At 63.1% G+C, this 13,248-nt stretch overlaps 1 protein-coding gene across 1 annotated transcript in view; it reads left to right on the top strand.

The window, feature by feature from the left end:
* The window catches only part of CSMD2 (CUB and Sushi multiple domains 2), a 437,017-nt gene that overhangs the window by 299,056 nt on the left and 124,713 nt on the right, over nucleotides 1-13,248 (top strand). Inside the window, 4 exon segments of the mRNA XM_055341473.1 lie at nucleotides 464-666; nucleotides 4,689-4,880; nucleotides 8,449-8,587; nucleotides 11,736-11,923. Of these exon segments, the coding sequence (XP_055197448.1) occupies nucleotides 464-666; nucleotides 4,689-4,880; nucleotides 8,449-8,587; nucleotides 11,736-11,923 (722 nt within the window).

A 13,248-nucleotide genomic window follows, 5' to 3' on the forward strand; every position in this document is an offset into this window, starting at 1 on the left:
CAGCCTCCCTGCGGGGAGACTCGATCCCGGGACCCCGGGGTCATGCCCTGGGCTGGAGGCTGAGCCGCCCGGGGCCCTCGTCGCGTGTGTTTAGCCCATTTCCTCTTAGCGCCGACTGACACCCCACGGTCTGGACCCACACCGGCTTGCTCCCTGCTTCTGTGTCTTAGCCGAGGGGTCTGCTGAGGCCTCTGGCCCCCCTTTTAATCACACTTGCTGGTCGTCTCGTTGTCGGGCTTCAGGAGGCCTCTGTCACCTGGGGTAACTGTCCTCTCCCAGGTGGCATCCTCAGAAGGCCTCGCCCCCATCGGGGCGGCAGGTCTGGGCCCCCTCCTCCCCGTTTGTGGACATGCATGGCCCGCTGGCCCCCTCGCGACCTGGGGAGCCGAGCCTGGACCGCGCCGGGCGTGGGGGAGCTCCCCACCGAGACGTGCCGCCGACCGCCTCCTTCTCTCCCGCGCAGGCTCCACTTCCTGGTGTTCGACACAGAGGAGGTGCACGACGTGCTGCGCATCTGGGACGGGCCAGTGGAGAGCGGGGTGCTGCTCAAGGAGCTCAGTGGGGCGGCGCTGCCCCGGGACCTGCACAGCACCTTCAGCTCCGTTGTCCTGCAGTTCAGCACCGACTTCTTCACCAGCAAGCAGGGCTTTGCCATCCGCTTCTCAGGTGGGTGCTCGCCTCCCGGCCCCCTGCACCCTGTGCCCCTTGCACCCTGCCCCCCTGGCCCCTTCCCCCGGCCGTGCAGGGGCCTGACTGCACCCCCAGCCCCTCCTCCCCTCCAGCCTCCACTCGCAGGGACCTGTCGCTGAGTACTTGCTCAGACATCTGTGCTGAGCCCTCTGTGCAGGGCTGCCGGGCGGCTCAACGGGCACGACCGCAGGTTGGTGAGTATCTGGAGGGAGAACCGTAGATGCTGATGCTCACCTTGGAGCATCAAGGGAGAAAGACGTTCCAGAAAACACAGTGCCTGAGCTCAGAGCTGTAGGAAGAGTGGACGTGACCACTGGAAGGACGTCTCCTCCCAGTGCCCCCCATCACCCCCCGTCACCCGCCGCCTGGCTCAAGCCACTCTGGGTGGGGGTGGATGTCGCTCGTGCAGCAGCTGCCGTCATCAGCGTGTCCCCTCCCCACGTGCACGTGGTGCGTTGCCGTGGCGATTGCTTAGCAGGCCCGAGCGGCGCCTGAGCCCGGCCTGGTCTCCACGGTGTCCCCTCATGGCTGGGTCGGCTCACGTGTGCGGCACCGGCTGGGCTGCAAGGTGGCCACCCCGCTCCGGCTCCTGCGCAGCCACATGCCCTACCCGGGATGGGCGCTCACCATCGGCGGGCCGTGGAGGGTCTCCAGGATCCTGTTCCTCCTGGCCGTCCGCCTGCCCGACCAAGCCTCCGCGGGCTCCCCGGCTGCCAGGGAGCAGCTGCTTGCGGAGTTCTCGTTCCCCGACGTCCCGGCACCGCAGCCCACGGACAGTCTCCCCCAGGATTAGGTCCCACCTGGGGCAACAGGGCATCGTTTAGGCAAGCGTGTCCCGGCATCTGTGCCCGGAGGCTCAGGCGCCGGTTGCTGACATCGCCGGAGGAGAACGTGCATGACTGGGGAACACCGAGAGGGGCCCAGAGCAAGGAGACCCGGGGGCCCTGCAAGCCCTGGGCACGCTGGTTGGCAGGGGACTCAGAAGCCGTCGGCTACAGGTTGCGGTCCCGCACAGGGCTGACCACCGGTGACCTCTGCCGAGGCCGCCTCCAGAGACTGCTGGCACTTTCCAGGGCTGACTGTGGAGGCTGCTGGAATAAGCCGTGAAGTAGCCCAGCAGCCGGGAGAGCGGGAGGCTGGACGGGCAGCTGGCTCTGCTCTCCGGGGGAACCAGTGTGAGCAACAGGCCGATGTGGGCTTTTTCGGGCTGTCCCCAAGGCAGTGGGCACGGCTTAAAAAACAAAAAAAGAACAAAACCACCGCTCTTAATGCGGATTTGCATGACGTGACCTCCCGCCGCCGTCGTGTGGCCCTGCGGGACAGCCCCTGGGGCCGCTTCCTCAACACGGCCCAGCCTGCGGTGGTATGTCATCCCCAAGGGTCCTGCAGATGCTGCCTCCTCGTGTCCCCACTCAGAACCAGCTGCCGCAGCCTGTGGCTCCCCTAGCACAGGCCGCCTTTGGTTCTGGCACGTTGTCCGTTGCAGACAGCCCGCCGTGTGTTGGAGGCGCCCGCCTACTTGCTCCTCTGCAGGCGGCTCCTCGGGAGGCAGGGCCACGTCCTGCCCACCGGCTTCTCCGCAGCGTGTGCATGCAGCAGGTGCTCACTCCCTGCTCCGGGACAGCGGCACCCGTGAGCGAGTGGTCTTCTCCAGCACGCGGCATCCTGAGCACCGCACGGGCCCACAGAGAGGGCAGCGGGCCACGCTGCCTGGCCCAGCTCTGGGGCAGCCGGCCGGGGATAACTGAAGTTTGGGAAAGGTCACCCTCCCCGTTGCTGTCGTGAGTCGGCAAATACCAGGACCACTCCGGGGACGGCCGAGTGGCTCCCCCACGTTCTCCGGATGGCGTGTGTCTGACGGGATTGTGCAGAAATGCCAGGGCCGCTTAGCGCGGGCCCGGCTCTCCAAGCAAACATGACTGCGCAACAGCCGACACCCTGTCGGAACCACGTGGACCCGGCACGTCCCCGGGGCTTTGCCCAGCAGGACGGATTCAGGCATGTTAATGAAGGTGGGGACGGGGGGCGGGGGGGACACGGGAGAAGAGGGACGCAGGGTCGCTGCCCCCCATCGAGCCAGCGCCTCACTCAGCACCTGCTATAATTGACCAAAAGCCTGAGAGCCAGAGGCCAACCCGTGCTGCCGACGTGGGCTCGGAGGCCAGGGCGGCTTCGCGTGCACGGTCCTCTAGTTAGTAAGCAGCGGAGCTGGCTCAAACCCCGCATCTGACTCCCAGGCCTGGGCTCTTTGTCATCGCCCCCCGCGGCCTCCCGGGGACGGTCAGAGCCATGGGCCGCTTCCTCCCAGAGACTCATCTACATGCGTGCGGTGCACCGCGGAGCCAGGGATGAATGCCGAGCCTGTTTTTAATTGGGAAGGAAGAAGATTGATTCTTCCTTGACTTTCTAAATAAATTCAGGAGGTGTCAGATGGTGATGATTCCTGCATGTATTTATTCATTCGACAAATATTTACGGAGCATGGCTGCGTGCCGGGGAACGTCCTCGGCCCCGGGGATACGGTCGGAAGCACAGCAGCTGAGTCGCTGCTCCCGCAGAGACGCACCAGTGATACACGATAAACAGGCCAACGGACGAGCAGGCGCATTACAGACCAAAACCGGGTCCCATGACAGGTGGAAAGCGGTGGAAAGAGGTCAAGGAGTGAGCCCAGAAGAAGGTGATCCAGGAAGCCTGCCCGGGGAGGGGCTGTGGGGCTGGCTTAGGAAGACGCGGGGTGCCATCGTCCCCGGCTGGAGGGCCAGCAGGTGCCAAGGCCCCGGGAGACGCAGGGGGACGTGAGCGAGCTGTGGTGGAAGATTCTACAAATGGGGCCGGGACGTAAGCAGATGAGCGTGCCCATGCCCTAATAAGACTTCACATACAAGAGCAGGAAGAGAGCGGATGGGACCTGCTCGGCCATATATCGTCATCGGCTCCGAGGCCCCGTGTACTGACTCCAGACGTGTTCGCATGGCCCCAGCTCCTACGGTTGGTGGCATTCGTGTGTACGGTTGCCCGGGGGCTGGGGCTTCTCGAGCTTTTCCACGGAGGCTGTCCCAAAGCAGAAAGGAGCGAGGGTCCACCCCGATCTAGAGGCTGAGGAGGCTGACATCTCACAGAGATCTGAGGCTTCCTGTTTTCGCTCAAGAACTAACGTGAATGTCACGTTCGCCTGCGGTACGTTCACTTGGTCTCGCACCTGCTCTTTTTCGCAAAATTGTGGGGAGGAGGATGGAATGGACTCTCCTAGCCGATGAACGTCACAGATCCCGTGGCCTCGGGGGCCTTGTGTCACTGGGGCCACAGTCCCAACGGAGACTTGAGTCCTTCCCCCGGACTCTCCCCTCCATCCTCTCCTTGGCTCATGATGCACCTGCGCATCCACTCCCTCGCCTTTCTTCTAGTCACTAGCGCCTTCCGCCCACCACCGTACCACGTTCACTTTCCAAGCACCTGGTCTGTCTTACCCCGAGTCGGGTGTCAGACTGCGCCCGTCTCCCACATTCCCGTGTTTCCTGAACGTTTAACATGTTCACTTTGATCTGTCGCTTGCCACAAACATCAGCCTTTCCTCGAGTCTTAGCATGATGAGCCGTTGCACGTTTGCGGCACGAGAGGCGGGGTCTTCACCGGCTCCCAGCCCACCAGCAGATCGTTCCCTCTGCGCTTGTCCATCCCACAAGGCGTGATCATGAAAGTGAACTGAGTTCACGCCCTTTTACGATCACAGCTGTGCAATCACAGCCAACTCGTGGCGTCTCATGGCAGGTGGATGCCGGCGACAGTGAAGGTTCTGATAGGGTAGATGGTGGCCACACTGGTGGCCGAGGCAGTGACAGGAATGGGGATGAGGACACAGTGGGACTACTGCTTCTGCCGGCAACACGGGCGGGCGGCGACAGAGACGGTGGCTGCAGGGAGGGGGAAGAGCCGGGAGCCCTGTGGTCTGGCACACTTCTGGGCGACCCACGTATTCTTCTGTTCTCTCGTCCCAGTGTCTACAGCAACATCCTGCAACGACCCCGGGGTCCCCCAGAACGGGAGCCGGAGCGGCGACAGCTGGGAAGCCGGAGACTCCACGGTGTTCCAGTGCGACCCTGGCTATGCCCTCCAAGGGAGCGCGGAGATCAGCTGTGTGAAGATCGAGAACAGGTTCTTCTGGCAGCCCAGCCCCCCGACGTGCATCGGTACGGACCCTGCCCTGTCGTCCTGGCACTCGCGTGTTCCACACCCTGCGGTGGATGTGGCCGCTGCACCTGCGGGCTGGCCACGAGAATTGCAGCAGCTGGAAGTGGCAGGAGACCCAACAGTTATGCTGCTTTGCGGGCATACGTGCACATGCACACACCCTCATATCCACACACTCACACTTAGTCTCCCCGACAACAAATTCTTCACTCTCCAAAATGGTCCTCAGAATTTCTGAGCTGGGCATGTCTGCCTCTTTCCTCCCTGGCTCAGGCTGCGTAGGTCGAAAGGAGGCGGGAGGGTCAGCGAGGGTAGGAAAGTCCGAAATGCCCCTTCTGTTACCTAAAGCACTAGAGGGGCATCCATAGGCTCAGGTCCTTGCCCTTTGTGTTCTCAAGGAAGTTATTGGTTTCCTAGGTGTTGGATCTCTAGGTCTGTCCTTACTCTTAAAATCTCCCCAACTGACCCATGAAGAAATGGAAGCTCTGCGACTTGCCCAGGGTCAGGTAGCTTGTAGGGGTGAGGGTGTGAATCATCGTGCTCCCAGCTGCTTGGCCCCAAGAGGGGCAGGGGACTTACGGGGTTGGGGAGAGGACGGCCAGAAAGAGAGAAAAATAGAAACGTTCCAGGTGCTCACTGCCTTTTTCTCAGGCGAAGTGCTGAGTGTATATTTTTTTAAAGATTTTATTTGTTTATTAATTAGAGAGACAGAGAGAGAGGCAGAGACACAGGCAGAGGGAGAAGCAGGCTCCATGTGGGGAGCCCGATGTGGGACTCGATCTTGGGACCCTGGGGTCACGCCCTGAGCTGAAGGCAGATGCTCAATCGCTGAGCCACCCGGGGCCCCAGGACTAAATGCGTTCATCTCCTGTGTCAGCGGCGGGTGTTAGAAGCAGTCGACCCCACACGTCCCAACCCTGAGCTCGCTGCAGAAGAGAGATGTTCCCTCGCACAACCTCACTTAACCCGCCCTGCAGTCCTGACATGAGCCCTGTTCCCTCATTTTACATTTCAGGAAACTGAGTCTTTGATGTATTTGGATCTTTTGCCCAAATCACAGTGATAGGGCAAGGCAGAGCCGAGATTCCCACCCGCATCAGCATAAAGCAAAGCCTCCATGCTGGCTTCTGTGCCCGGGCGGGGGTGGGGGCTCCCAAGACAGCCCCACAGTCTCCACCCTGGGGGCCCATGCGCCTTCCCACGCAGGCTCAGGGGAGACTCTGCCCTGGCATCCAGGGCCTGGCCTTTGCCAGCCCAGCTCTGAGGCCCGGCCCTGAAGGAGAGACGCCATCGTGTCTCAGGGGCGGCCGGGAGTCGCCAGGCCGGTGCTGGGGCTGGAGGACCTGCAGCACATGGGAGGTGCACACGGGGGTGCACACGGGGGTACAGGCCCAGCTTCCAGAGTCAGCTCCCATCCCAGCTCCACGGAGCATATAGGGAGGACTGAGGCAGGCTGTCGGGGCCCAGAGCCCAGCTCTACCATCAGCTGGTTCCGTGGCCTTGGAGGAACTGCTGCGTCACTCTGGGCCTCAGTTTCCTCTCTGTAAAGTGACAGTAAATATGCTTCTGGCGGCATCGTGGGGTGAGGACACATCTCACCCAGGTCTCAGAAATACTAATTTCTCGGCTCCCCCCCCTCACTTCTCCCTCCTTCCTTTTCCCTCCTCCCTCTTCCTCCTTCTTTTCTTTGTTTTCCTCCCTCAAGCTTCTGGACTCCCCTGTCTCCTGGGCCCGAATCCCGTCTGGGCAGTAGGACCCCATGAGGCCCAGGAGGGACCCAGGTGGCCTGTGAGGCCCTGTCCAGCTTTAGCGCCCCACGGGGCTGTGAATCCTCAGGCTTCTCTTACAGAAAAGCAGGTCCTGAGGCCAGAGCGTCGCAGGTGGAGGGGGGCCGCGCTGTGTGAGCTGTTGAGAGCCATCAGGGTGCGCCGAGCGGGGCAAAGAGGTTAATTCAGCTTCATTACCCGCCTTCTAGACTCAGCTTGGGGAACGTTCCTCGGGCAACAAAATGAACGTCTTTGTTTCTCCTCTCGAAGAGTCTGGAAATCCCAGGGACAGGCCCCTGCTTTCCAGCTCCCTTGGCAGCCTGCCGCGGCGGCCTGGGTGCCCCCTTGTTACCGGGAGGGAGCCCGGAGAGAGAACAAGCATTTGTGGGGCGCCGTCCCCGTGACGGGCACTGCGCTCAACACCTGAGCTGCATTCTCGCAGACGGCATCATGAACTGGAAAGCTTAGAGCTCACGTTCTGGATTCCAACCACCTAGTCGGGTGGCTTCAGCGCCGCAAGCTGTGTGTCCTTAGACAAAGGGCGTACGGCCCCCGGGGAGGAGTGACGCTGGCAGTACCTGGGTCTTCGGGCTGTTCCGAGCATGGAAGGCGGCTGTGCTGCAAAGCACTGGGACCGCGTGGCTCGCGGCGAATGCCGTGTGCACCACCCCACCTCTGGGTCTGACCCACAGAAGGGAGAGGACAGGACACGACCAAGGGTGTGGGGCAGGCACCCCGGATTAGGAGCGAGACCAAACTTCCCGTTCCTGCGGGCCTGCCCCCCCCCCCCGACCCCACTGAGCACCTGCTGAAGGGACCTGCTGATGCTGGGACGGTGCCTGGGCTCCAGGTGGTCTGGTTTCCTGCGGGCTGGTGCCAGGGCCTAGGAAGGGGGGCCTCCCTTCCTCTGCCCCTGAATCCTCAACCATCCATGAGCAGAGGGAGCCCCACAGCTGGCGAGGCAGCTGGGAGCCCAGCCAGGCCTTGACCTCACAGGTGGCGGAGGGCGGTGAAGCCCACGCCGGGGTCCTGAGTGGGAAGCAGACACCTGGACGGCCATGCCAGAGAACCATCGGGAGGGGAAGGGGGCCAGGGCGGGGGCCTGGGACCCAGTCTGTGAGCACCTTGGGGGCCGGTCCAGAAACCCCGGACTCCCTGCCTGCCTGGTAACTTGAGGGGAGGAAGCCTGAGCTCCAGCCTCCAGGGCTGAAAAGCAGGAAGGGTGGGCCAGAGCTCAGCTGTGCTGGCATGGGACACGGAGGCAGGGCCCCTGCGGAGTCCCTGGCACCTCCACTTGGTGCTTGGGGAACGCTTCCCACGGAGGCCAGAGGCCTGCTAGTGCCGAGCCCTCAGCCCTCACACTCTACCGTATTAGGGACCTCAGGGCCCGACCCACCCCAAGGTGGGGCCTCATGCTCGGCTCTGCTGCCAGTGGTGCTGTTGGGTCAGGCCTTGGCCCTTGGCCGCTGTCCGGGCACGGGTCCTCCGGCATCCCCCAGGCAGCTTTCCTCACTTCGTGGGCCCCGGCGTCACCGTCAGGGAGCCCAGCCCGAGCAGGGACATGCCCCAAGGGCGCGGAGCCCCCTGTCCCTCCAGCCCGTGCCCTCCCTGCCTGCTTAATGGGGGTGGGATGAGGCCTTGGTGGGCGCACCAGCCCCTCGGCCCCAGACACCCCCCTCCGCCCCAGACACCACCCCCACGCCTACCCCCCCACCCCAGGGCGTCCCCCCTCCACCGCCCCTCTCTGGAGCCAGTGCCCCGCCAGCACCCATGCCTGACCCTTGTCATCTTCTATCCCCAGCGCCCTGCGGGGGAGACCTGACGGGACCGTCGGGAGTCATCCTGTCACCGAATTACCCAGAACCCTACCCGCCAGGCAAGGAGTGTGACTGGAGAGTGACCGTGTCCCCCGACTATGTCATCGCCCTGGTCTTTAACACGTAGGTACCCCTGTGCCCCTCTGCGGGGGGGGGGAGGGGTGGGCAGCAGGTGCGCACAGTCCGGGGCGGACGGAGCAGGTCTGTGGGCGGCACCTGCTGGGATCCTCCAGGGCGCCCCGTGCGGGTTCAGCGGCTCCACGTGCCCTCTTATCTGATCCTTATCAATGATGACATGGCCATTATTCTTCCTTCCTTTTCCTGCCTCTGAAGACGTTGAGATTCAGGGGGCAGGGCCTTGCGGGATCCTGTCCCCCCCCACCGTGCTCTCCCGCAGCCCCTTCTCTCACCCCCAGCAAGCGCTCTTCAGCCGCCCCCATCCACCCCTGCACCGCCTCCTTGATCCCCAGATGGGCAGACTCTTCAGAGCAGTGTCCCGTGTCCCCTTGGGCTCCGCCCTCCCCTCCTGTTCCCTCTCAGACCTGCTGCCTGGGTTCTGCCTCCCGGTTCCGGGCGAGTCCTCGGATGAGACCTCGGCTCACCCCTGGGCCTGCTCATAGGGAAGCCTCCGGGCCACCTGCACTCCGCTCTGTCATTCGGTCTGTCCCTACCCCGCGTTCTGTCCTGGGCTTCCGTGAAGTCGCTCCTCGGGTTCTCCAGCTACTGCTGTCACTCACAGCCTCCCTTCCACGCCCCCCTTCCCTCCCGGGCCAGACGCCAGCGAAGCCCTTTCTCTTCAGCCACGCGTCCTTCCTGGAGGGGCTGCTCTGCTTCCAGGGCCCCCTCCGCTCATACAGTGGACGGTGTTGGGAGCTGCAGGCTCTCGTCCTCCTGTGGGGCCTGGTTATCGCCGAGACCCCTGGGGGCCGGGGTGCTGCCCTGGCACCCCTGCCCTGCCCCTGCCCTGCCCCTGTCATCAGTGAGCCAGGCGGGCGCAGCCTTCAGCGCCTGCACCCTCCCCTCTCCTTCAGCCCCACCTGCTGCACTGCTCGCAGCCCTTGGACTCCCCGCCTGAGTCACCACCACAGGCTCAGCCTGGCGCCCCCACCCCCTTCCTCCTGGGCCGGCCACTGCTTGAGCTACAGCCACGGGTGAGATCTTGTGCAAAAATGCCAGAAAAACCACCACACTTGCCCCTGGAACACATGGTAACAGGCTGCTCGGCTGTGGGAAGGAATGAACGGCTGGCTCAGAACGAGGCCCGATCGCAAACGCGCCAGGCTAGGCAGAAACGGACGCGCAGACGTCAGTCTACCATGTGTGATTCCATGTATGCGACACCTTAAGACCCGCAGAATCAATCTGTGATGATAGAGACCTGTTCAGAGGGGACTTCTGGGGGAGGACGGCCTGGGACGGGGAGTGCCGGGCAGAGGATGCCCTTGGTCTTGCTGTGTGCATCGAGGCCGACAGGGCGATACACTCATGAGCCACGGGCATCACGGGGTGTGAGCTGTACCTCTACTTGAAAACAGACCACACGCGAGCAGATCTCCTAGTTTAAGATCCGTAAGGTGCTTCCTCCTGCGAGGTCAGAAGGTTGGCTTCCAGGCCATGCCGCCCGCCCCCCACGCCTCCACGCGGGCTGCCCCCCCCAAACTGACCCCAGCCACCAGAGCTCCCACGGCACAGCCTGCCCTGGTGACTCTGCCTCTGTGTCTCCCTTCCTGGCAACTTCTGTCTCCCTCCCTGTGCGGCTCCTGAGGGTTCCCCGCATCTCCCAAGCGTGGCTCCAACTGGGCCTCCCCGAAAGCTTCACCGCCTCCTGCGCAGACTGTACTTTGTTGTCTTCACCTCACCGTCACTACAGAAGACCTGGCGTCTGACGCAGCCCCGTGTCCCAGGCTCCTAGCACCATGCCGGGCACGCGGGGAGCACACAGAGAAAATGCACGACGGAAGGAAAACAGGGACAGACTGAGGGCAGTTGGGATGTGCTGGAAGCTGCGTTACGGGAGTGAGAAGACGAACCCCGGCGTGAGGGTGCTGGGCAGGCAGGAGGACACGTCTGGCTCCACCACCCGACCCCGACCCCCACCCACCTGGTCCTGCAGGCATCGCGGGTCGCTCTCTGTCACGTGTCAGCGGAAAGCATGGTCCAGCCGGGTGGAGCACCCGGGGACCCAGTCCGTGGCTCAGCGCCGCCCAGATCTGTGCTCAGCTCACATTCTGCTCTTTTCACATCTGCGCCCTTGACCAGGACATGCGGCTCCTCTGGAGACGTAGCTGAGAGTGGAGCTGCGCCCCATGGGGCCGGCACATGCTCAGACCCAGAGGGCCGTGTGGAGCCGCTTGCCAAGCGGCTGGGCAGACTCCCCCGCCCACCAGCAAGGCCCAGAGCTCCGCGGGCTGCACAGCCACCCCCGTCCTGGCGTCCCCGTCGTGGTCCCCCAGGCCAGTGCAGTGGCATCAGCGACCGTCAACAATTCTCACATTCAACTTTGCTGATTTCTTGACACGTGACAGTGGGGATAGCTGAGGAGGCTTGCCTGTGGGTGCCCGGTGTAGGGTGGTACGAGAACCTGGGAAGAGCAGAGCACGGGCTCCGGGGCAAGGATGCGAAGCCAGGTTCTTCCTGAGAACAGACCCCTTCCCGCCTGGGAATGGCTCCCTGGGTGATTCTTTCCCTCCTGGAAAGGAAGGTGCGGAATAAAGACCGTCCGGGGCGGGGAGGAGAGCCCCTGCCCTGCTGACCAGTCCACACGCAGACGAGAACCCGCTTCCCCTTCCGTGCGCGGTGTGGCGAATACAGACGACACCCCAGGATGAGGTCCTAGCATCCAAGGCACTGGGAGACTCAGTCTTGATTATTCCAGCCGCAGGAAAGAAGCAGTGACCACAGGAGATGTGACGGAGGGCCAGCTTCCAGCTTGGTGACAAGGATGCCACGACATAAAGTGTAGCCCATCAGCGTGGTGCACGCCTTAAGTTTGCACGATATTATATGACAAATGTGTTTCAATTAAGATTTTTATTGATTTTTTATTTTTTTTCCAGGAAGTGGGTGTTAGGTTTCCAGCTGTGGCTTCCAAGGCACTGACTGTAGGCTGGTGCCCTCCGCCCCTGGGCCTCACTTACCATCTCCTGGCCCGCCTGGGAGGCCCACGCCCTCCTCCCACAGCGTGCCCGGGGCATCCGAGCCCGTCCCCGGTTGAGCCTCAGGCCCAGCACGAGCCTTTCTGACCTCAGTTGGGGGTGGGTGTTCCCCGCAGCTTTAACCTGGAGCCTGGCTACGACTTCCTGCACATCTACGACGGGCGGGACTCCCTCAGCCCGCTCATAGGAAGCTTCTACGGCTCCCAGCTCCCCGGCCGCATCGAGAGCAGCAGCAACAGCCTCTTCCTGGCCTTCCGCAGTGACGCCTCTGTGAGCAGCGCTGGCTTCGTCATTGACTACACAGGTAGGCCCAGGGCGGCCGCACGGGTGCGGAGGGGCGGCGTGGAGGGCACCCACCCTGGTGCACAGCACGCAGGCTGGGAGGAGGGGGCCGGCCATGCCCTGCAGCCCCTCCGCGTCACGGCTCCTCTCCTGGCCCTTCCCCGGGGGTGCACCCCTGCCAGCGGGAGCACCAGTTCCCTGCCCTCGTGTATCCCGGGAGGACCCCGCGGCCAGGCTTTCGGGGCTGGGAGCCCCGAAGCAGCCAGCCTCAAACTGCGAAGGGCTAGAGGGGCCATGCTCCGCTGGACGGCCGCTTCTGGATGCAGGAGCCAGGAGCCCAGGCGGTCAGGTAAACTGAGGCCCAGGTTCACATGGGGCGAGTCGCCTAGCCTCTCAACACCTCCTTCCCTTCATCATGAACGGCCGGTGGGCCGGTCCCTGCCCCAGACGTCATGCGGGTTGGAGCCCTCGGTCGGGAGCCTGGCACGGAGCGGGGCTGAGACGGGCTCTCCCCTCAGTGACCTTCTCTTCCCCGTCAAACCAGGCACCGTTACCCAGATCCTAGCTCTGCCGCTTCCTTCGTTTGTGCACTTGGCACGTGATTACCTCTCGAGGCCCTTCCCTCATCCGTAAAATGGGGTGATCATCGTTACATTGCAAAAGGTTAGGGTGAAAAGATATTTCACGCGTGCTCACTATGTGCGTGGGTACAATGTCCAGTAGTTGCTAAACACTCTACAGACACTCTAGAGGGGATGGATTTTGTTAATTGGTGCTCTGACCCGGGTTCACTCGGGCCTCCTCAGCCTGTGTAGACAAATGGGGTCATATTACCAGTTAGAATTAAAAAGTTTCTGGCTCACGTCCCCCATGCACAGAGCGTCGACCTCAGCAACCTTTTAAAGAGCCCCGTAATTAAACACCTGTGGCACCTGCTGGGAGCACCCCGCACGCGCTCACGGGTAACACCCGTCCCAAGGATCGCTGCCTTAGCACCCGCCAGCTGCCAGCGCGGCCCCAGGACGTCACGGCCACACGTCGACACCCTCGGGATCGTGGGTCACCCGCCCCACGGGACACGTGGGGCTCAGAGTAGAGCACGTCTTGCCATGATCCTCTCTCTCGCATGGGCCAGCCTGGATCATGGGTCCTCCCATCCTCCTCTCTCACCCCAGACGCCTGCCATTCACTAAGCCCCCTGCCCCGAGTCCTCCCACCTGTGCTGCTCTCGGAACTGACGCGGTCACCCCGTGGAGTTCGGAGAGAGGCGCGGTCCAGCCCTGGGACCCGCCATCAGCCACCGTCAGCCCCACTGCCGTCTGGTTGTCTCCTGTCATGCCCACAGAC

Source organism: Nyctereutes procyonoides, unplaced genomic scaffold, assembly GCF_905146905.1.
Source record: "Nyctereutes procyonoides isolate TBG_1078 unplaced genomic scaffold, NYPRO_anot_genome, whole genome shotgun sequence".
Classification (NCBI taxonomy): domain Eukaryota; kingdom Metazoa; phylum Chordata; class Mammalia; order Carnivora; family Canidae; genus Nyctereutes; species Nyctereutes procyonoides.